Here is a 25,081-nt window from a genome sequence, read left to right as displayed (position 1 = left end):
TGGATGCCCCTCATCTCCTCCTGCTGCTATATCAGAGTATTGTTCCTGCTCTACTGTTCCACCTGCTTCTGAAACATGCTGACTGTCAAAAACCCGGCCAAACTCACACGTGTCACAAACATAGTTGCCAAATGAATTGTTCTCCCCACACCCACACCATCAGAGCTCAATCTCAAAGCCATCTCACGCATCACATCTACAATAGCACAGAACACACACCCATTCAACCGCTACTTCACCATCATGCCCTCTGGACACAGATACAGGTCTCAGGTGTGCAGGAAGGCCCGCTATGGCAAAAGCCTGGTGCCTGGTGCCTGCAGCCTTAGCAGCCCTCAAGAAAAGGCCAAGATAAAAAAAAACTCTACTGTCCCTCTGCCATATATCTGCCATGTTATCCTGTTGTGTTTGTCCATCTGTGTATTATCTGTCGCCGTGCTGCCCATAAACTGTACTGAGTCTAAAGCCTAAAGTCTAAAATGACGAAGTATCCTGGAAATAATCTGTGTTGTCCTGGAAAAATTAACTTGACTACGTAAACCTAGGAGTTTGTATTCAGTTTGAAACTCGACTTGTTGGTGGGGTAAGCTTCTCGCTACAACACTTCAAAGCAGGTTCACCAGAGCCTCCCTGAAATAGACCTCAACCAAGTTGCTGGAAATGAAAATGGTGTCCTGAAACCCCAGATACTATGAATATATAGAGTTAGGTGCTTCTGCCCTCACACATCTCGTCCCATCTCTCTCCATATTGCTCTTCTAGCTCATATGACCACCAGTTTTTGACCCCGACATGATGAAATGCGGTTTTATATGACCTAGAACACAGAGACACTGGATTAAAAATGTATTCCTTACTGTACTGGGACTCTCAAACAAACCGACAAGATAGTACTGTACAGTGCTACACAAAGACACAGTAATTAATAACATACAGCAAAAATACAAATGGTGCTAGTTGTCAAACAGTTTAGAGGACTGGTTTTCAGTTCAAGACACAGCAGACTGGTGGACACTGTTGTCATCATTTGAACTTTGTTATGATTTCCCTCTGACTGTCTATTTTTTATTGTCGTTTCTTTATTTTACCTCAAACGTTTGGACACTGTTTACCTTTTCTGACGATGCATTTCCACTCATGTCCCATTTGGTTGATTGGTGGCGATTTTGCCGCCCGTAGCTGTATCACTTCACAACAACATATTTCTATTTTGATTGTGACAGCAGTTTTTTTTCTCAAAACATCAAATGGTAAATATCACAGTCTGGTGTCTTTTCTTCACATCAAACTGCAAGGGCTCTGAGCTGCCATTGTGCACCAAAATATGACAGGAGAAAAAACGCTGTAGAGACGCTGTAGGAAATATACAACATGTCCTTTTTACACATCTCACCGTCCTCCTGGGAGAACAAAGGGAATTTCTTAATTAGGAACTAGAACTCAGGGAAATGCACTGTACCACAAAACGTGCAACACCACTGAAAAAAGATCATTAATTATAGATTTAAGATGATAACACGGTAATACTATGCAAGTGTCCGAGTGTTTAATGGAGGAATTAAGGCTGAAAATCAAGACTTAATCTTCAATCTCAGACCACGGTGGCTGAAAATATTAAAAAAGATCATGTGTTTTATTATTTTTAGTGATAGGATGTTGGAATAGTCGGCCAGTCCTACATTTCAGTATCAGAATCAGAATCAGGTTTATTGCCAGGCAATTTTCATTACAAGGTATTTGACTTGATTTGACAGTGCCTACATAAATATAAACATGAACACAAGCAAACTAAACATATAGCATTGAATTATATACATGAAATATAAGTGAGTGTATTTGCATGACCAGTGCAGGTGGTAGTGTGCAAGTGAAAGTGTCCAGTGAAAAGGGGGGGGGGGTGTTAATATAACACCTGTGATTTGGGTAGGTTAATATAACGTATGAGATCCAGATGTCGTTAATATCACGAATGACCGTTAAGTGTCTTTAAAAGAATCCCAAAGCCTGATGGCAGAGGGGAAGAAACTGTTCTTGTGGCGGGAGGTTTTGGTCCTGATGGACCGCAGCCTCCGGCCAGAGGGGAGAGGTTCAAACAGATAAGTGTCCAGGGTGGGAGGGATCAGCAGCTATCTTCCTTGCTCTCCTCAGGGTCCTAGAAGAGTAGAGTTCTGGGAGAGAAGGGAGGTTGCAGCCAATCACCTTTTCTGCAGAACGTATGATACGCTGCAGTCTGCACCTAACTTTAACTGAAGATACAGAAATCACAAAGAACCACTTTAAAGTTCAGAATGTACCCACACCAATAAACCACCGTGTTTAATATTACCTGCTTTGAGAGTAACTGGTCACGTTGTGTGTCATTTTTTACGACCCGTGGCTGTGTAACGTCTATATTTTGGTTACTTCCCTTCGTTTCAGGAGTCTGTGATGCTGCAGTTTTGTGGCAACAAGCTCGACAAGAAGGACTTCTTTGGAAAATCTGATCCTTTTCTCGTCTTTTACCGCAGCAACGAAGACGGATCGTAAGTTTACAAGCTGCTTCCTCGTTGTCTTTGTTGAATGTCAAACTCTTGAACAAACAAAAGCAGCTGTTTCAGTTTTATACACACAAAAAAACACATACAGGGCATGTACAGATGCCTGACATGCATATAGACTCTTGAGCGTGATTTATCATGCTCCAAAAAGCTCCTATACAGAGGATATAAGGTCTAAACTGACTATGTGACGTTATGTAATTTCTGTGCTGTATATGGGACTTCTGGCGTCCAGACGTTAACAGGAAAAAGCAGCAGAATGAAGGATGAGCAGAGATAATAGGACAGCGTTGACAAGAGGAAAATAAAGAGAGAAGGGATGGATAAGATGGAGTTAAGTGAAAAATGTGTGTGGAGGTCGCACTTTCTTTCTCTGCCCCGCAGATGCTTTTATTCAAGTCGACTTCAGCGCCTTAGTAAAGACACACATTCTTCCTTTTTGTGCAGCTGGGTATTTACTGATGCAGCCTAAATGTTCAGCTGCAGGCGATGACAGCAGCACGCTGTCTTTACAAAGACTAGGTGCCACATGGAAAAAAAGGACAGGAAGCTGTTATTTCAGCCATAGATCATGCTTTATGAAATACTTTGGTATTGCTCTCCTCTAACAGCAAAGAGAGGAGGTGCACAAAGGGTTTTTGTTTGCCACAGGATACTGTACATACTGTAAATCACATCTACGTTTGACATTACGTAGATGGAGACCTTTCAGCTGTATTTTGGATGATACATTAAATAAGAAAACAGGTTTTTTTGTTGATCAACTATTAACGGAGAAATCCCCAAGAGTCATGGCTAACACTGAGTAGCTCGGATGGAAGAAGAAGAAGAAGAATTCCTTTATTTGTCCCGCATTTTTCATTTTACACACACACAGGCCCGAAATACACACACACATGCACAGACAGGACCTATATACATGCAACTAATGGAGAGATGTTAAAGCGAGGGGGCTGCCAGTGACCGGTGCCCCGAGCAGTTGGGGGTTTCGGTGCCTTGCTTGACAGCATCTCGGCAGTGCCCGGGAGATGAACTGGCACCTCTCCAGCCACCAGTCCACACTCCATTCATGGTCCACACAGGGACTCCAACCAGCGACCCTCCGGACCCTCATCTATGGACTGAGCTACTGCCGCCCAAAACCATCCAAAACATTTTTTTTACCACTAATACTGCTCAAAATAACACCAAACCTCTGCAGTAGCACGATAACAATCCCTGCACATAAAACAAAGCGCCAACACCGAGTTTATTACAAAAGAAAGTTTTACAAGGCTACAAGCCTTAGCAGCTGGCTACATCCATATGGAGAGGCAACCTAAACAAGTCGATTACTGAATGCGCTGGAGTTCAGTTCAATACTTTCCTCCTTGAACTGTATCCGTGGATTATTTTATTTATATTTAAGCCGAAAAAAGTCCATGGGATGCCTTAACGCCGGAATTACACTTGACTTAATGTGATTTCAGTTGGATTTAAAGGTAAACGTGTCCTCTGTTAACAGCTTTGTATGTCTCACTCTCAGGTTTACCATCTGCCACAAAACAGAAGTGGTGAAGAACACTCTTGATCCGGTGTGGCAGGCTTTTAAAATTCCCGTCAGAGCGCTGTGTAACGGAGACTACGACAGGTACAGTAGGACACAAAAAAAAAATTTAGTTTTATACAAGTGAAATTTATATAGGGTCCTTTTCCATCCATGGGAATTTCTATGCATAAGACCTAAGACTGCATGTCATAGTTTCCGCCATGTTGTCATCGAAGTCCCGCCCTTACATCCAAAAATCACAGCTGTCAATCATGACGTTTCACTCCGTTTTTATAAAATCAAAAAATGCATTAAAACCAAATTTATCAGAAAAACTAACACTTGAACAAACATCACTTGTGAGCTATACTGCAGCCAGCCACCAGGGGGCGATCGAAATGTTTTGGCTTCACTTTTGGGGCGCTTTCGAGCCGTCCATCTTTATGTACTAGTCCATGATCCCGACCCACATCTTGAGGGGAGATGGCCTCATCTGACTGAATTCATGTTCTGGTACACTTAAATCAATAATGTTCGAACAAGTGCAACAAATGTAAAAAGTTAGTCTGGAGCCCTTAAGCCCAACTTTAGATGACTGTGCAGCCTTGGTTGTGGTTAATGCTTCCAAATTCTTATTTATTTTTAATCTTTTTCTCATTATTTTCTTATTTCCCTGGGTTACACCAGGGCATACCGATAACAACCTTCACAAAAACTACACTCTCTGTGTTACGTCGTCCACTTAGGACCCCCCAGCCTTCCACGGACCAGTTACCAGCTTTTTAAGCAGAAAGACTGTAAATCAGCGGCGCTAATTGGCTTTTAATGGGATTTTTTTCCTCTCCGTCCCCTCGTCCCCTCGTCCCCTCTTCTCTTTTCCCTACAGGAGCATCAAGGTGGAGGTGTACGACTGGGACCGAGATGGAGGGTGAGGGAAAACGCTGTCTTTATACTGTAAAACCTAAAATCGTAATGTCTGCTGCTCTTCATTATGTGTTTTGATGCTCCATCCATCTATACAGCATTATCATTTCATTGACATCCTGCTGTGAGATTAACACCGCACATTTGCAATAATAAGGCCCCAGGGCAGAGTTGATGAAGTAATTACCTATGAGCTTTATGTTGTGATGTCCCTATTATTTATTTATGTATTAACCCTACATGCCATTCATATATATGAGGCTTTTAGTACAGTTGAGTTTATTTCAAACATGTTAAAAATGTGTCAAAAAAGTCAACTATCAGGGTTCATACAGGTGCTTGAAATCCTTGAAAATGTTAGAATTTGAATGTTGTGTTTTCAAGGTTTGAAAAGTTCTTGGATTTTTGATGAAATGCTTGAAAATGCATGAAGTTGTACCTGCATTTCTTTCACCACAAATAGATATAGAATTTGAATTAAATGCCTTATCCTTCTGGTATTACGGGGCCCAATCTTAGTTGTTTATAGCGTAATACCGTGTCTTTTAACGTGATTTAAAATAGTGAAATAATGTTTTTCAATATGTATGTATTTGTAAAAATATGTTATGTATTTACCAGCTGTAAGATGCTGAATAACCATGAAAACTGACCTGGAAAGTGCTTGATCTTGACCTTGGAAAAGGTTATGAACCCTGTACTTACCAAGATGTTTGTCCTTATACACCCTCTTGTATTTCACCGTAGAGCTTTACATGTGACAACACTTCTTATTCCTTCACATATACGTCATTAACTATTAATATTGCTTGAACGCCACTTGAAAGTTTACTTGTCAGTTGGGGAATAAAGACGGCGTTTATCTTTTTGTAGCAAGTGAATTCCCGGCATTCGGGAGAGCAGTTCTAGCTTAACTGATAGTTCTAGCGCCCTTCATTGTTAATTTCACAGGCAGTTATTTGACACTTCAAGGGCGTTTTGCCCTGAGCTCCCCACAAATTTCTGACCCTGATTCCAACCGCGCTGATTACCTCCATGAAATTATCAAATTGCTTGCTGCGCCCACGCCTCCGGTAACCAAGGAGCTTGTTAGTGATACTGATTTCTCCTGTACTTTGACACCGTGAATACACTACAAAGAAGTGGATCAAATCACCAGGTCTCAAGGCTTTAATATCCACTACTGTGCTTTTCACTGTAATGCAGAACATGTAGGGTTTTTCTCCGTTGGAAGGAAATGTGATGTGTGTTTTTTTTTTTACAGCCACGACTTTATCGGGGACTTCAGCACCAGCTACAGAGAAATGTCCAGAAGCCAGTCACAGTTCCACATCTATGAGGTGATATTCTTCACACACACATACACACACACACACACACACACACACACACACACACACACAAACACACTTGTACCTCCATACTTGTGAGGAATCATTATCCTCAAGTCCTTTCCCTTACTATGACTGGACCCAAATACAAATCATACCCATGAGACTGAGTCTTAAGGGCCATCCACACCAAGAACTATAACGATAGCTTAATATATAGTTTTAACAATAGCTTTAATTCAAATTGACGGCGAAGTCCGCATCCTAACTCACGTTCAAACTCTATATGATAATACATAAAGTGTAATAAAGTGCAGGCTCATTACTGCAATTAACAGCATCTCTCTCCTCGCCTCCATGGTGCTGAAAGACACACTGCACCGTGACCGTACGGCACAGCAGCAGCTACTTATCAAGAATAATGAGATTTTAAAACACACATTGTTAAATTAATATTCATCTTTAATTGCAGCAGAAGCGCTGCCATGACAGCAACAGCCTGAACTCACAAAGGTCAGAGCACAGCCTGTGTCTCTCGGGTGAAGCGCTGCCCACACAGCGCATACATGAGCACAGGATCAACGCTAGGAAAAAAGCCCAAAGACACACAACATACTGGAGGAGGCGTTAGTAAAGAAATCAATTTCCCACAATAATGTGAACATAACTTCCCTCTCTCCTACTGTTGCCTCGGGTCTAGAGACGGATTACAACAACATCGATCTTGACCAAAACTGGGAAAAAAAATGCATGCACCAGATCTTGGCAGTGGAGAGTGACCTATTGCTTGCGAAGAATTCCCATGTTGGGTTACAGTGCAGTGCATTTTCCTCATCTGGTCATTTAAAATGTAGACACGCACATACTTGGAGGGGTAAATGGTTTTAAATTGATAAAGGCTTATTAGGCCTGAGCATGGGCAATATGGGTTAGTATGCAGTTTTTGTATTTGGAGGGGGGTTACATTATCAGTTAAGATTTAAAGACCTGCCTTCCTGGTCTATATCTCGATCCAAGTCATTGCACTTGCACTGCACACGCTGACATTGACTATTTAACAGGATGCTGTGCTCCAGTCGAAATACGCTAGTTAAAAAGACTGACTTCTGTCTCTTCTAATGATCAGTGGAGTTCACTGACCTGGACCATTAATTTCTACACTAGCTGACGAAAACATAAATCAAGAATCTGAAGGTGAAGAGTCAGTAAAGGTGCTTATGAAGCACAACCTGGAAATGAGCGGGGCGTTCTCTCTCCACACGCGTGGCATAACGTGTGATATGATCTCCTACGTCCTCTACGCCCTTCTTCAAATTAGCTGTGTGTTGGATTTTCTCCAGACTTCTTTAACCTGTTTTAAGTCTCAAACTGTCAATTTTTCAAACTCCATGAAGTGTTTTTCAGCAGAACTGACCTTCACACAGCTGAGGTACAGACTGTAAAAAGACATATTGAGCTGGGGGTGTAGTAGGTTGAAATACCTGTCAAACAAACCAAACAAGACCCCAGGTCTGAGCATTTTCTGAGAGATGTCTGATATTGATTTCACTACAGTGACTTATTTTGGAAGCAGTGTCTTTTTTCGAGTGAAGTAAAATAATGTGAACGTGGTAATTAAACTAATTCTCTCTAATTTCTTCTTCTTGGTGTTGGTGGATTGAACCGAGAAGAAGATGTTAGTCAAGATCACCCACTGCTCACTGAGACGCAACAAACAAAGTGGATACAAGCTTGTGTGTTTTTTCTCCGCAGGTGCTGAATCCAAAGAAAAAAGGAAAGAAGAAGAAAAAATACCAAAACTCAGGAACGGTGAGTCCACAGCTTGTGCAGTTCTCCCTGGTGTTTTCACTTTACACTTACAGTCTAAATTGCTGAATGATTTATATTCATATTTATTTTTAAACTGAACCAGAAGGGCACTTTTGTGAGTGTGGAGTGGGAGTCTGTGTAGTTTATTTTTTGATGTCATCTGAAAAGGACAACCGATAACGTGCTCGCTCACTGACCAACCGACTGCGAGAGTCCCATTTACTTCCTGGTGTTAAACTACTTTGCCACTAGGGAAATGTTTTCGCATAAATGGTTGGAGGACAAGGAGTTTGAACCAGGACTAAGGCGATTTACGGAAATAACAATGATGCTTAACGCTACAGTCTCATGTGTCAGAAGGCGAGAAGTGTAGCCACGAAGCCGCTAAGAGCTGCAGGAGCCAGATGCATAAAGCTCTGTAAAGATGTACGTACCCAGCAGCTCACCTGGTAGAGCGGTAGAGTGTTCGCTGCGGTGGCCCGGAGATAACAGCGAGAAGGTTGCAGGTTCGCATCCCGGCTGGGGCCCTTCTGTGTGGAGTTTGCATGTTCTCCCCGTGTCTGCTTGGGTTTTCTCCGGGTTCTCCGGTTTCCTCCCACAGTCCAAAGACATGCTTGTGTTTGGTTCATTGATGACTCTAAATATCCCGTAGGTGTGAATGGTTGTCTGTCTCTGTTCGTCTCTATGTGCCCTGCGATAGACTGGCGTCCTGTCCAGGGCGGACCCCGCCTCACGCCCGATGTCAGCTGGGATCGGCTCCAGCCCCCCGCGACCCCGACAGGGACAAGCGGTTGAAGATGAATGAATGAACTAAGTCATGTTTGTGTTTGATGAGTTTGTAGTCCATCTAACCAGCCTGTTATCGCTTTTCACCACCACAAAGTGTGTTTGGTTCAATCTGAGAATCAGGTGCGACGTTATCAGACTCTGTTCATACTGTGGACTTTTCCTGACTGACAGGTCACCCTCCTGTCCTGCCTCGTGGACACCGAGCTCTCCTTCCTGGACTACATCCGCGGCGGGTAAGTTCACAATAATGGCCACATATGATTCTACAGAGATTAAACACCAGCGTTACTCTCATCAGTAAATCCAGAGTCACTTGTGATGTTGTGTAGACTCAGCTGAGAGGATTACCGCTCCGTGTTTATCTCTGAGCTCCCATATCAAGACTGACAGCTGCCGATAACCCGCCGCTTAATTGCTCGCCGCTGCACGCTTTGAAACGCGCTGTGTTATAATCTAGCATGATTGATGGTTCCAGGTTACTCCTTACGTGATTTGTTTTCTCTTGTAGGACTCAGATTAATTTCACAGTGGCAATTGATTTCACAGCATCAAATGGTAAGTGTTTCAAAGCTTTTGCTCCTATCATTGAAATTAAGTGTATCGACCAGATAAAACTGTGGTGGTTAACACTCGGATCTTTAATGGATGTGAAGTCTTTAGTGGTTGCTTATCCGTCCGTCTTAATCGGCTTATTCTAATGACATTTCACCCCCGTTTGCTCAGCAGTTCAGAGACAAAGCTGGAAGTTGGACAGTTACTGTATTTGAACTTTATCTCCTATTTTAAACTTCTGAGCAGGGTTTGAAGTTCTATATTAACCACAATTTGAACCTTTTGTGCTTCAGTGTACAGGGAAAGTTTTTATATCCACATTTCTCAAAATTACCTTTCCAGTTCCGATTGTTGCCCCTGTGTAGCCGGCGTTTATGAAGCCCCACAGGTAAACGGCTCTACATTTTTCAATGACGACAATTTAACGACAAACAAATCAAGCAATTGTGTGCAGAAGACTTTGTCACAGAGCAGCCATGATCTCATTTTAGTGAGGGATGATTTACTAAGTTAATATATGTAACACAATTTTTGCAGGAATCATTATGTCATCGGAGAAAATGTGTGGGTTTCTTTTACCGCCATCAAATTAGTTTTCCGCATTCCCGCCTTTGAGAATGGCAGAAATAATAGCGATATTATGCACAAAATTACTTTTGTTTACGATTGGCAATTGGCAAGCGTGCTGAAGGTTTTCCTCCAGTTGTCGTTCTAGAAGTTGTGTAAATTTAAAAACTTTCTAATGTCTTTTGTTGTACTGCACAAAGCAGTCCACACAAGGAGTTTGAAGTTCCAGGTCCATAAAAAGAGCCGTTCAGTGTTTTGCCCAATGTATTGAATTAAGTCTTATACAGAACCCCAAATAAGGCTGTGTCAATATGTTTTGACTGATTGGATTAGATGATGTGCAGGTCGCCTCACATCTCCCTCTGGATAACTTACAAATCGTGTTTTGCTCAAACCCCTGATCTGCGTATTCAAAGATTTACTTATTATAAAAAAGAACATGAAACACAAAAACCAACAATGAACTGATCCTTGAACAAGTGTTGTTATTGTAACCCAATCATGTTAACAACGAAAGTAAGTCATTTAGAAAATAAGTCAACAATAGAAAAGTGATACTGAAAAATGATATTGCACATGAAATTGAAAGGTTATGTAATGCGCCACATTCTTTCACTAGGTAACATGTTCCTTCATTAATTTGAACAAAGGAGCTGTAGTTCATTTTGATACAATCCCACATCCACCTTCCTGCTGCCAAAGACTCACAAATGCACAAATGTTTATTATTCTGCAACAATTTAACTCTTTTCTTATGTTTGAGTAACGTTTGCTGAAAACTGAAGTGAGCAGAGCTTTTGGGGGGAAATGACTTATTCCTGAAACTGCATTTTTCTGACCCATTTTTAAAGCTTCACGTCTTCAGAAAAAAACTAATGGGTGCTGGGCTGAATGCTGCAGACATTGAAGTGAAGTCAAAATATAGAAAAACACCAGCCTTATCCTTTAATGTCACCATCGTGAGAACCGTTTTTAGACTTACTTTGATGTATTTATCTTTATCTGTTCTCACTTCACTTTTAGAGACAAAAATAAAGACGAGACAAATGAATCCAGTTTTGTTTTTGCCATTTTTATCACATCGTCCTTGTAGTTCTGATTGATAAGTGCAGCTTCTTGCATTTATAGACAAGAGAGAGAAGTTGTTCTTTTAGCAAATCTTTTTTTTCTTTATCTGACAGTGATGTATAATTCATGAGTAATCACGTTACTGCTCTAATTTATTTATGACAGTGGAATAGAAGATCTTGGAGGGTCAGCAGGTCATTGTGGCTCATCATCTTATTACTGTAGTCGGTCAATTGCCGCAGTGGCGTCATGTAATTTAGCTATACAGAAATAAAAAATGTGGTTACTCACACAACCCGCCGAGGTTTGAGGCAACCAGTGAGATTATTTCTTCCCTCATCCACCCACTCCCCTACATTTTTATTTTAATATGACTCACAGCCCAGGGGGGAGCAGGCATAATTACAGTTTGATGCTGATGTGTGTTTCTTTGGGGTCCCAGGCAACCCGTCCCAGCCCACTTCGCTCCATTACATGAGCCCATACCAGCTGAATGACTATGCCATGGCGCTGCGGGCCGTCGGAGAGATCATCCAGGACTACGACAGTGACAAGATGTTTCCTGCGCTGGGCTTTGGTGCCAAGCTTCCCCCAGACGGACGAGTCTCGCACGAGTTTGCCCTGGTGAGGAAACAACGCTCTCCCATTATTTGCATTATCCAAACATCCAGCCGTCCACGCAAATCTTCCAGTCATTTACTTAAAAATATAGGTGCATGCTGTACGAACACTTGAATTTATCTGTGCACCCATTTCTCCACATAAACCTAAAAGAAACATAAAAACACCTGTTCGTTTATTCCACATAATCACTGTAACCGAACCAAACCACCAGGTCAGATTTGGCAGGAAGTTACAGGATTGATTTGCAATATAAAATATATTGCTTTATGGCACAACACAGGAAAGGGACAATATTATTCCATTGCTTAAAGCTTTCTTAAAATGTTGAATGATGGAAGCAATAAAAAGCAAATGAAATTCGACTCCACGGCCGCTCTAGAAGCTTTGCTTTAGACAGAGTAAGATTTTGACTTGATGACGGGGAAAGAGGAAAACTTACGAGGAGCAACAAAGTCATGAGGATACATTGTCTGGAAATATCTCTACTAAACCTTGTGCCTTATGTGACTCATTTGATAATGGATGATTTAAAACTTTAGGGCTGTCACTAGTGATTATTTTCTAGATTCAGAGATGAATCACGTGGTCTATAACATGTCAGAAAATAGTGAAAATGTCCATTCCAGTTCCTTAAAGTACAAGGTGATGTCCCTAAATGTCTTGTTCTGTCAATTCACTACCCAAACATATTCAGTTTACTCTGATATCAAACAGAGAAAAGCCGGGAATCTCAATATTTAAGAGTCTGAAAACAGCATTTTCAGCCATTTTTGCATGAAGACTTAATCAATCATCGATTATTTTCCTGCCTTGCCTTCAGAAAATGTCGGCCTGACGTCGGTACTAAAGTAAAAGTCAGAGGAACACCAGAGTTATTTGGATGTTTTGCCGGGAACCATGAATGTCTGCACCAAGTGTCATCGCAATCCATCCAACAGTTGTAGAGATATTTATCATCTAACAGTTCAAATCAGAGACAACATCTTTAGGAGATAAAGACATGAAGTAATGGGTCTAATGTGAAATGTGTGGTGCTAAATCTGAACTACATTGAGATGACGACTGGCAACAATAAAACAAATGTGGCCTTTACTCAGACTTCTGTTGACTACATGACTGAAAATACACCTTTTTAATGACCTTCATGTCAGCTGGAGGAAGCCTGTCTGTCACAGTGAGGAGCACAGGGAACTTGTGTGCTTCTCAAACTCAAAGTTACATCAGAACAATTTAAAAATAAATCCCTGTGAAAGTAAACTGAAAACACACAGCATGCTACCAGGTGCTCTCATACACAGATGACCAATCACAGGCAGCAGTTTATCAGTGGGGGGGGAGCGCTGCTGTCCAAAAACATGAACAAATTCAGTCAACCAGCCTGCGCACTCTGTGGGGACGGAAGCCAAATGAGCCGCTTAGTTTTGGGCTGAAAACGCACCAAATTATTTTTTTTATGAACACACTGTCAGTCTAAGACAGTTTCATCTCTTTAGGGAAATTACACAAAGTTATGACGGTCATTTGATAACTCTAGCATATGGAAGGCACGCACGCAGAACGCATTAAGGATCTGGATTAGCTGTGTTCTGCATTCAACACTGTCAGCATTCAGCCACGCATCTTTTCATCCTCCATCCGTTCGTCCGTCCATACCACTCTGCACATGTAAAGCGCTCTGGGGCTGTAGACGTCGTGACCACTCCTCAGCCACCCATAATCCTCTCCCTGGTCCACTGTCGCTTCCAGATGTTGATCCGGAGGCGTTTGCAGCTGCTCAGTGTTGGGTAACAGCTTCCCCAGAGGCGCCAAACCTCGAGACAAGGCGCATATGCATTAATCTAACCATTAAGGGGTTTTAACTTAGTCAGCTCTCAAAGAGGAAGGGTGCAGCTGTGATGCCGCGGTGGGAGGAAAACCACCACTGAATCCGACGTAATTATGCAAGCTCCATTTACAATGCAAAGCAGTCTCATGTGCGCCGTTCGTACTCATGGTCAACCAAGCAGAGGTAGTCAAGATGGTTTCATACTGAGTATAATGAGAGAACCCGAAGCATATGGGTAGCTTAAATTATATTTTGTTTTGCTTCCTTGTGCGTTTCTTTTAGATATATTACACCCAGTCAACCAGACATTTATTATCATACATTTATTTTAGGGTTTTTTCAAGTATGTGGAAGGCTGCAGAGATACAAAAACACTGCAACAACTTTGGTTCATCATCTTTAAACTTAATTTATATCTTCATTTACTTTAGAAACCGTTGCTTCTCCCACTAAACACTGGACAACGGATAGACGTACAGTGTTTAGTGTCATGTCTGTATTCTGGTCTGTCGGTCATGATCAATTCTGGACGTCCAAACTAGGTCCACTATTTGGACGTCCAACCATGACCCAACTTGGACATCATATTGAACTGGGTACATTTTGGACGTCTTTGACTGGTGCAGGAAATGTACATGATGTTTTTTTTTTTTTTGTTATTTTACATTTTCCTGTTTGTCTTTAAATGGTTTAATTTGAACGAGTTTTTCATTTATCCATATATGTATTTTTGCATTAAACTGTTTGTTTTTTGTAATTTGGAAATGCAATTTGTGTAAAATAATGTCATGGTAGCCAACCCACCTTAAAGGAAGTCAAATACTACAGAGCCAGAAAATGCAGGTCAGGAGCGACAAGCTAATGTTAGCACCTCTGCTAGCAGCAAACAATCTTTTGCTACAGCTGAAGATGAATGGCCACACTGTTCAAGTACATTATTTTTTAAAAACCTGACAGTCCTGTTGAAATCCCATATGCCCACGTTCAACAACAAGACATTTGTGATTAATATTTGTTGTCTATGTTGATATGTCTGGCGCCATTCAGAGCGATTTATTTTTTAATAAAGATTGAAATAGGGGCGGCCGGTGGCACATTGGTCATTGGTCGCCCAATGTAAAGAGGCTGGAGGTCCTTGAGGCAGCGGCCGCGGGCTGCATGTCTCCCATCTCTCTCTGACCCCATTTCCTGTCTGTCCTATAAAATAAAGGCTTGAAAACTGCCAAAAAAGTATCTTTAAAAAAAAGATTGAAATTGGGGTTTGAATTGTGAATTATTTCACCCCTTTCAGTGGACCAAAATTGGACGTCCAAAAACAACATCAAAAATACGTACCTCCGACATCACATTGCGCAGTAGGAAGTGCCAAATTCACACCAACTTGGTTTAATCCCTTTGAACCGAACCCTGGTTCGTTTACCCCCTTGGTGTTTGTGTGGGTTTTGTTAGGGAGGTGTAGCGGTTGTGCTTTAAACCACAAGGTTGGGCATTCGATCGATCACAAACAGTCGCTTTTCTGCTACGTCACATCTATAAAACCCGGCCCGGTGGTCCCGATTGGCATGACCATTTTTCGCAACCCCTGAAATCCCACTGCAACGGCTAAACCTTTGCATTAGTTTGATATAAGAATAGGATCTTTATGTGAGAACCCGCCCTCAGACAAACTCCTTCTAAGACAAACTATCATCATGTTTTGCCCCCTTGTAATTTGTTGCCAACAAATTGTATCCAACCACAACTTGAACTTGAACAAAATGCTTCTTCTGGTATAAGTTCCCTGTGCATGAGGTAAAAATGTGAAATGGCTCGCCTCAGGATATTCTTCACTGAAATGCTGCAACAGGAGAATCAAACGACATTTCTCTCAAATACGTGTAATATGTTGTAAGATTGGATTCAGTATCCTTAAGGGCTTGCAACTCTCTAGTGACTCTTATACCAGGTAATGTGTTTTAATAACACTGAAGTATTATTGATGTTTTGGCCTTCAGGTGGCCATTTTTAAAGCCTTTGCGTTTAATCCTGTTATCCTGCAGCCAAAACATGCCTGTTTCTAAAACAAAATGTAATCCCATCCCAGCCTTTTTCCCATAAAAGGCTATAAAATCTCCTTCAGGGTGGCACTTTTCTCATTATACCTTTAACTGTAGCTCCACTGTCTGCGAATATCAAAACAAACTATATTCAATTTATTTTAACTTTGATGCATAGTGTGAGAATGTGCGTACAGTAGGTCCCAGGTGTACCACAGAGACGTAATGTAAGTAGGTTATTCTAATTACCCTTGAATATATTCAGCACATTTTTCAAAGTATTAGTCGCGGTGACGTCTAATCAATGACAGAGACTTGCTGTGTGTGAGCTAACTGTTAGTTGGTGGCGTATAGAGAACGTGTAAAGCAGGAAAAGTGGCTGATGATACTGAAAAACCAACGTGTAATCTAGAAATGTCATGAAAGCGTGATCAAACTCAGAGACACAAGAGATTAAAATGTCATTTTTGTATTTTTCTGGTACATCATAGAAATAAAGACAATAAATACTTTGCATAACACATGAAACAAGCACTACTACAATATACATGCAATAAATAATCCCAATCTGTTCTTAAAATAGTTAACTGAAGGAGCTTTTACTACATCCTCTGGTAGCTCCTTCCATGCTTTTTCACCACAGAGTGTAAAAGGCTTTCTTGGCTCAGCAGAATTGTGCTTCAGCAGCTGCAAAAATACAAATATTATCCTGGATTCAATAGAGCTTCTACTGACACAAAGATCATTTTGGAGCTGTTAAAAATCTACCTTTTCCTTCAAACTAACAAATCCCCTTTGAAATATATACTTTAATATAGTTGCAAAATGATGGCCTCCATGTATTTAAATCACATTATACCGTGCTACATATGTTGATATATTCTTTCATAGGTTATACTACAGTTACTTTATTACACTTGCCATTATTTTGACCAAACTTTACTGTTTATTTAATACTCTATTCTATTCCATCATTTTTTTATTGCTGTACTGCATATACTGTATGTATACTAACTTTTACCTATACCATATATCATATCCCACACCATTCATTCATTCATTCATCTTCAACCGCTTGTCTCTATCGGGGTCGTGGGGTGCTGGAGCCGATCCCAGCTGACATCTGGCGTGAGGCGGGGTCCACCCTGGTCAGGACGCCAGTCTATCACAGGGCACATGGCACATAGAGACAAACAGAGACAGACAACCATTCACACCTAAGGGCAATTTTTAGAGTCATCAATGAACCGAACACCTGCACGTCTTTGGACTGTGGGAGGAAACCGGAGAACCCGGAGAAAACCCACGCAGACACGGGGAGAACATGCAAACTCCACACAGAAAGGCCCAATATTATACTATATTATGTCAGTATGTTTGGATTTTTGCATCATATTCTACATTATAGTTGTATTACATCTCTGCATTAATACATAAACACACTAAGTGTCATTATTTAATTACTTTATCTTACAAGTTTTGTCTCCATCGGTTGTATATGTATAGATTTTATGCCTCTGTGACAGCCGATTCAGGAGGAATTATGTTTTTTGTGGTTGTCTGTCCATCCATCCATCCCGTTTTCAAATGTGGCACAAATTTGATCTGATTGTAAGGATCTAATGTGCTGCCGAGTTAAAGATGTGTGTGAATTGACCACGTTTCACCAATAAAATAGAGGCTTTTTTTTGTCTTATCTTGTCTTAAGAACTAAGAAATGTCTTAATTTCTTAAACATATACAAAACTGATTGATCAATCCCATTTGCAGTCGGCCTCTGTTGTCTTTAATCAACATATTTTATTACTTTACTGATACCAGGAAGCACCAGGGCTTAAAGGTCTCAGGCACCATGTCGGATTTCAGGCTCAGAGCGGAGCTTTAAATTCATATATTACCTGATTCAATGCTTTGTACACATTTCCTTCTGGAAAACTTTTCAGGCTCCCAAATTGTTTCTTGCTTTAACCCCGGAAATTGACTCCACACATCAGCTGTACCGAAGCTGCCATGAGAGCAAAGTCATAAAGATAGGCATTTATGGCTCATCGTAGGTATCTCTTCTCTCTTATTCTCTAAACTCAAATCCAGTCAGGATATCGAGACATCCCGAGGTCTTCTAATCTCAACGACGAGACAGTCCTGAACCTTCTCTCACAGCGGTTCATAAATTTTACCTCTACGTTCCAGTTTCTACCACACTTATTAACGGTTTTCTCTTTCTGTTTTTGTGCAGAATGGTAATCCACAGAACCCATACTGCAATGGCATCGAGGGGGTAATGGAGGCCTATTACCAGAGCCTCAAATCTGTGCGTCTCTACGGACCCACCCACTTCTCCCCTGTTATTAACCATGTGGCCAGGTAGGTCCACTATAATCACTGCCAGGGACGAGAAACATGTAGGCTGACACACACGCAGATGTTAGGAGTACAATGCCACCACGAAAGTTACAATTCTGCCGGAAGAATTCCTGTAAGATCGATTGGCTTTGGTGAAATTGCAGCCGTGTGTGTGTGTGTGTGTAAGTGTGTGTGTGTGTGTGTGTGTGTGTGTGTGTGGGCTGCTGAACAGCGATCTGTGAAGCAAAGGGAGGAGATTAAAATAAATGTGCTAATAGCTCCGTCACTTAAGAGGAATCAACACTCACTGTGGTGGTTTGGACACGCATAACAAACCGCAACAGTCCTTTAGAAGGTGACCAGTCTGCAGGATGACTGATGGGCTGAAGCACAAGGCCCCAAGGAAATCAGAAAAAAACAGTAGAAGAAACAGCTCTGTGGATAACATTAAATGTCTCACCTCCCACTATTTCACAAAAAAACAGTAAATGTATCCCTCTAGACACAAGAAGGAAAATATACCAGGGCTTCACGATAAAAAAAACCCAACCAAAACCCATTAACGAGAGACATGTGGGCCCTCAAGTGCAGTTCAATTTATATTACAGCAACAAATTCTACAAAGCTGCTCTTCCACTGTTATAAATAAGTAAATATTTAAAGGTTCCATATTATAAAATGTTAGATTTCTATGCATTCTTTATAAAGCAGGTGGAGGTGCTGTATAAATACTGTGAAAGTGCCAAAATGCTCAATCCACAGAGAAAGGCACACACAGGGTTCGTACGGTTGTTCGTTCGTACGGGTGCCTGAAATCTTATATCTAGATATCTAAAGGGGGCTTGGAAAGTGCTTGAAAATGCTTGAAATTGTAGCTATATTTCTTTCACCACAACTATCTATATAGAGTCGCAATAACAAAAGTTAGAGTCTGAAATGAAAATGTGAAATAATCATTTACAGTATATATGTGTTCGTAGAAATATATCATATTGTCACAGCTGTAAGGTGCTGGGAGAGCTTGAAAATGGACCTTGAAAGTGCTTGAAAGGTGTACAAACCCTGCACACAGCCCGTATTCAGAAGCTGTTCCTTTAAAGGAGTCGTCAGGACGTCTGTACGGTTGTGATTAGATTACATTACATTAGATTATATTAGATTACATTAGAAAACTTTATTAATCCCCAAGGGGGAACTACTTTGCCAACAGAAAAACACAAGCTACCACTTGACATACAATACATACAGTTCCACTGCACAGCTGTTTCAACATGATTAGATAAATCAGACATAACATACGACGGAGTACTCAACACAAGAGATAGGAATAAAAAGATTCTCAGCGAGGGAGTAAATCCACCACACAAATATGTGACAATTCATATGGTTGAGATAAAAAATATGGTAGTATTTTCTAATCATTAGGTAGCATAATCTAACGTTAACTTTTGCTTGTTGACTTCCTACGTCCCTCGCGTCAGTAGACAAGCGCTGCCAAGATGCCAAAAATAAGGATGCACCAGCCTATTTTGCATTTAAGGCTTCCCTAAGTCTGAAGATAGACAAAAAGCAATGTGCAGATATCGCACAAGGGCGATGAACCAACACGATGTAGTGACGCCGCAGTGAGAAGCTCCGGTCACCGTTACCTGAGCCAAAAAAGTTACTAAAAGACCAAACCCACCAAACCCACCAAACCCACGCTGACAAACCATTTTGCCAAACCCTGCTCACAAATGAGGGCAAGAATCAACGACTTAACAAGGTGGCTTAATTGGTGTTTTCATGGCAAAAGATAAAAAGGGTGGTTTTCTGTAGTTGACTATGAAGAATTTCCACCTCTGTCCCTGTGAACGTTCATCAGCAGGAACAGTGTGAATGTGCAGAAAATGTAGATCTGCTAATATTCCTTTTAAAGAACATTAACACAACTACGAACACAGGACAAATTCAATTATTGCGTTTGATATTTAAAACAAATGTATTTTCAGTTTCACTTTTGGAAAGAAAAGAAATACGGACTGTTTTGCGGTTGATACCTTAGAAACAATAATGTTTAATTCAAAAAAGAAAAGAGAAGATCTAATTCAAAAAATCGTATTGTGAACCCGGTATCATGAATTGTGTCAAACTGTTCATTCTTTAATTGTCAGTGTGTTGTTACCTCCTTAGTCACAGCTATTTTTATACTATGCATGTGTAGAAAGTGTTGCCGCTGTGCCGTCACAGTCACTCCTGGGCTGCAGTGATGGTGCAGAGACGCTAAGAGTGCAGATGTGAAAGATCAGAGTGGGTTTTTTTTAGGAGGGGGTCTCAAAGAATGTTTCAGACAGACCGTGAATACAGGTATATTCAGACCATAGACTGTTTAAAAAATCGAGGTCGGGGTCTGTCCTCTCAAATTGATCCAATCGTCCTCGCCTACGGGAGTCGCCATCTTGTCAGACTTTAACTCCGCCTCATTTCCTCTTACCAAAAAAGGGCATTTATGTGACGTTGGGGGGAGGGAGATACGTCCATCTGGCTGACATTAACCTCAGAGGATAAGTGAAGGCCAGTAGCTAGCTGTCACTCAAGAGGCTGCGCCCCTAATTATTCATAAACTTTAACCTCCAATAAAAATCAAACTAGCCTGGTACAAAGAAATTCACCCCCCTCAGTGTTGTCATGGAGATATGACCTAAACATACAGACTAGAATTTTTTTTAGGTTTAGGTTTAATGATGCTGTGTAAACGGCTTGTTTAACATGGGGGTCAATGAGAAACTGCTCTATATGAAACCTGCCACTCGGAGAGCTGCAGTTTTCAGCACTTTCTTATTGGATCAAGCAGGAAGTTGATGTGGTGCTGTTGGGCCTTGATTCAGACAGGAAGAGAAAAATATTGTGTTCTTTTGAACATTAAAGCATGTAAACATGTTCCAGTAGAAACTAAAAATAGAATATATCCCGTTTAAAACAAATAATATACTATAAATATAAATAATATACTTAATAAATAACCACTCATAAAAAAGTAATGTGCTGTTATTTTCTGATTTCCACCTGACGTTCCTTATTGCCACATCTTGTCTCATGAGTCTCAAGATGAACATTTTCATCATTGGCTTGCAAATCCCAATTCTCTACTTCTTTCATTCTGTCTCTCTCTGTCTGTCCGTCTGTCTCTCGCTCTCTCTCTCTCTCTATCTATATATCTATCTATCCATCTATCCACCTGTCCGTCCATCTGAGTTTCCGTCCGCCCACTCAGCCTGAGAATAGCTGCATTGTTCAGCACTCACTTCTGTGCAGCGTCTGACTGGAACCCGGGAAGACACTGCTAAAAAAAAAAAAAAGTGACACCAAGTCACGTCAGATTCATAATTGTGTGACTGTGTGTGCATAAGACCGTTATTCAACACATACTCTCAAAATATTGTCCTGTGACATCGCTTCAAACATTTCAACCTGGTTTATGTAACAGCAAACTTCTATGAGTGTTGTGTCAGTCTATTTACAGCATCAACCTTACTTTTTCTAATACATCCTGTTTAAATAAAGGTTAGAAACAGCTTTTGTTTATTAAAATAAAATATATAAACATAACCATACCATACCAAAAAGCGTTTTACATGATACTGTATACATTATGTGGGCACTTACTTACTTACCCTGTAATTACACCAAGTTTTTAGTGATCACTGAGGTAAAAATGTATTTGTGAGGTGTTTGGTTTTAGGAGAATTCACCGCGAGCACAACAAACGAAAGAGACTCGGGAATCAGGACACCATAGATATCCAAGCTTCAACACTTCTTACGGTTATCAAACCGTGACTTATTTAAAATGATGACATCCCTACTGTGCCTCTAGTTTATAACTCAGGCTTTCTGCTTAAAAAAAATGTTTAGCCTCCGAGCTCAAGATAACTGTGATGACATGTTCAGAGTTAATTTCTCAGACTTTAGAAAGACATTATAGAAGCTATTATAAAGCAGTTTAAAAGGTTGAGTAGTGCTCTCTGTCGTAGATGGTTAATTGGTCCTGATGTGTCAAATCACTGGAGTGCCCTTTCTAATATATGAAGAGAGGTGCATTTCAGCAGAAAAGAAAAGACAATATATACGTTTTTAATCTTCTCTTTTTCTCTCCGTGCCTCAGGTATGCGTCAGCGATGACGGACGGCTCACAGTACTTCATCCTGCTCATCATCTCTGACGGCGTCATCACGGACATGGCGCAGACCAAGGAGTCCATAGTCAATGTACCGTACCAGATTTAAACTCAGTCTATGTACTGTATGTTTTATTGTTCAAACTTTATTGGTAGGACTTTTGCTTTACCTGCATTTGTGCAGTTTACAGTGGAGACAGCAGCAGTCCATGTGCTCCGTGCTCGTAGTCATTCAGTCAATTTACTGTAAAACATGTGAGGACCCCCGAAGGTACTGATGTAATTAAGCCACTAATGGAATTCCTAATAAACCAACACGCCAACAATTTGAGAGGGAGAATATGAAAAGCTGTCCTTCACTTTTAGTATTTCCCTCTGAGGAAGGAGTGAGGGAGGGGGTCACCAAACCTTCACCTCCCCCTCTCCACCCCCCATCCTGCTACGTTCAGCTCCAATAACTATGCTTTCTAATTAGAGTCAATGTGTGTAACGATTTTTCATATATTTGGAGCCTCAGCCGCCTTTGCTCTAGCTGCTCTCCCGTCACACAGCCTCCCCTCGCCCCCCTCACACACGCCTCCATGTGATGTAATGTTATTCTAAAGTACAATTCCAGAGTAATTATTCGCTAGCCCGCGGAGCATCCATGCCCCTCATTTCTCAAGCAATTTGGGCGCACATCTAATAACCGCAGTTATGAAACACTTTTAAAAAAAAAAAAAAACCTTCATTCATCACTCCAACTGTACTTCTGCTGTCCCACTCAGCTGAGATTTAATAAACAATATTGCGATGTTGGGCGGTTGTTCAGCTGCAGCTCCGGGCAGAGGAGGATGTAAATGGGAGTAATTTTTAAGCTGTCAGAGCTTTGGGAGATTTAGACAAAGTTGTAGATGCATGAAATTAGAAACTCTGGCCGGACGAGAGGCTTTATGAAAGCGGCTGCAGAGGGCAGATGGATTTGGACGATCCCCCGTCAGTCTTAACAATGGCATTGAATTTCTGCTATTGAGCTTATTTCTTTCTATGGACTGTTAGCTCGCAGTTAGTCATTCACGGGGGTATTTCACTGACAGCCTGCGGCGTTTAAGATAGCAAGTGGTTAAAAGGACGAACGCTGCTTCTTTCTCTGCCTTTGATGATCCTATTTTGTCTCCTTCCACCCTTTTACAGGCTGCGTCTTTGCCCATGTCAATTATAATAGTTGGGGTTGGACCAGCGGAATTTGACGGTAAGTGGGGTGAAGATTGCGTGCGTGTGTGTGTGCGTGTGGGTGTGTGTGCGTGTGTGCGCGTATTTGTGTGTGTGTGTGTGTTTTTATTTGCATGCAGTAATCCTTCGCCTTCATTCCACTTCCTATCTCTCCTCCCACATGGTTCAGCCCTTCCTTTTGCTGCTCTTCTTTTATTCTCTCCTCCATTCTTCTTCCCCCTAATTTCCTCCTTCTCATCCTCCTTCACCGACTCTGAGGTTAAGTGGATGTGAAAATTCTCATTTGTCAGACCAGAGATGGTGCTTTTCTTCTTCCTTCTCTCTTTCTTCTTCCTTTTTTTTTTTGTTAATGGACGATAGCCAAGTTCCTCACCTCTCTCTCTCTCTACTGTGCCTTCATGTTTACAACTCACGGAGCAGTCCTCTGTTAAAAACAAGCTCACTCACGCTGAGCAATTAGGCTGCAAAGTCGACGGGACTTCAACGATTGTCACGCAGTGTGCACGGTTGCATGATGTCCCCGTGGTGCACATCGTTGGCTCTGCTTACACATATTCTAGCATGTTTCCCCCTCCATGTGCACAATCGTGTGCAGCCCGACGGCTTCACGCTCAGCAACGCAAATCCTGTGTACTCATGCCACGTTTGGCATCACCAACACTCCTGAGGAAATGCAGCCCAGTGGCACGTTAATGGCTTCATCCCGAGCTGTGTGGCCTGTAGCTTAGACTTGGCTGTTTGAGGCACCTGACAGGGCGTGTGTTTCCCTCCTCAGAAATGATTGAGCTGGACGGAGACGAGGAGAGGATTTCATCCCAAGGACGATACGCTGAAAGGGACATTGTTCAGGTACAGTATTCCACAAAAGACTTGGCTGACTGGCTGTGAGACCGTTCGCTCAGCAGAGAAATACAGGATTTGTGATTAATGGGAAAAGGCCACGGTGCTTGACCCTCTGCTGGGCTCTTGTTCTCAGTCTGCCGTTTTTCTACTTTCTTTATGTTCCTCCCGCTGCCTCGCTCCTCTAAACTATATCCACCTTTCCCTCTGTGTCCTTTAAATTCTGTTCTTCACTTTTACTTAACTGATCTTTTATCCATCAGTCTCTCCTTTCTTGTCCTCTTTGTTTCCTCTCATCTCCTTTCATTTCCTTGTTTCCTTTTCTCCCCTGTCCTTGTTTCCTCTCTTCTCTTTGTTTCTCCTCCTCTCAATTCATTGTGTGCTCTTCTCTCCTCTCATTGTTTCTTCGTGTTTCGTCTCATTTCCTCTCCTCATTTCCTGCCTCCTCTTTCCTCTCCTTTCCTTTTTTTATAATTTCCTTTCCTCTTCTCTCAACAGTTTGTTCCTTTCAGAGACTACATTGACCGCCGGGGAAACCACATCCTCAGCATGGCTCGCCTCGCTAAGGAAGTGCTCGCTGAAATCCCAGATCAGTTCCTGTCCTACATGAGGACCAGGGGCATCAAACCTGGTCCCTTGCCGCCTCCCTACACCACCTGTCCCCCTCCGGCTGTCCACCCACTCCTCTGCAGACGGGTAAGCCGAATCTAAAGGCTGAGGCCTCGCTCCAACGCCGACCAGCCAACTCTACTGGTCTCTGCTCTCCTCTCTCTCTGCTTCTTCTTCTTCCTACTCTTCACTGGAAGCTTTTGAGCACACGGCAAAACTTTGCCCGCTCCCTCAAGTTGCACTTCTGTGGAACGTTTGGCTATGAGCCGAGGGCACGATCCGAATAACAGAGTGGGACGCTTCCACTTTTTAGAAGAAGGGACTTTTCCCGT

At 41.7% G+C, this 25,081-nt stretch overlaps 1 protein-coding gene across 1 annotated transcript in view; it reads left to right on the top strand.

Annotated features, from left to right (window-relative positions):
- Positions 1 to 24,851, top strand: part of LOC310949663 (copine-8-like) — a gene marked incomplete at both ends in the record, with an annotated part of 68,854 nt that extends 44,003 nt beyond the window's left edge. Inside the window, 13 exons of the mRNA XM_083917166.1 lie at positions 2,419 to 2,522; positions 4,063 to 4,167; positions 4,952 to 4,993; positions 6,254 to 6,329; positions 8,073 to 8,129; positions 9,090 to 9,151; positions 9,427 to 9,473; positions 11,548 to 11,729; positions 17,827 to 17,954; positions 22,077 to 22,179; positions 23,262 to 23,319; positions 24,076 to 24,149; positions 24,639 to 24,851. Of these exons, the coding sequence (XP_083773292.1) occupies positions 2,419 to 2,522; positions 4,063 to 4,167; positions 4,952 to 4,993; positions 6,254 to 6,329; positions 8,073 to 8,129; positions 9,090 to 9,151; positions 9,427 to 9,473; positions 11,548 to 11,729; positions 17,827 to 17,954; positions 22,077 to 22,179; positions 23,262 to 23,319; positions 24,076 to 24,149; positions 24,639 to 24,851 (1,251 nt within the window). The remainder of the gene's footprint in view (positions 1 to 2,418; positions 2,523 to 4,062; positions 4,168 to 4,951; positions 4,994 to 6,253; positions 6,330 to 8,072; positions 8,130 to 9,089; positions 9,152 to 9,426; positions 9,474 to 11,547; positions 11,730 to 17,826; positions 17,955 to 22,076; positions 22,180 to 23,261; positions 23,320 to 24,075; positions 24,150 to 24,638) is intronic.
- Between the last annotated feature and the right edge of the window lie 230 nt (positions 24,852 to 25,081).

Source organism: Echiichthys vipera, assembly GCF_963691815.1.
Source record: "Echiichthys vipera genome assembly, chromosome: 7".
Classification (NCBI taxonomy): domain Eukaryota; kingdom Metazoa; phylum Chordata; class Actinopteri; order Perciformes; family Trachinidae; genus Echiichthys; species Echiichthys vipera.
Note: the sequence above shows the minus strand (reverse complement) of the source record. Positions and strands in the feature narration are given on the sequence as shown.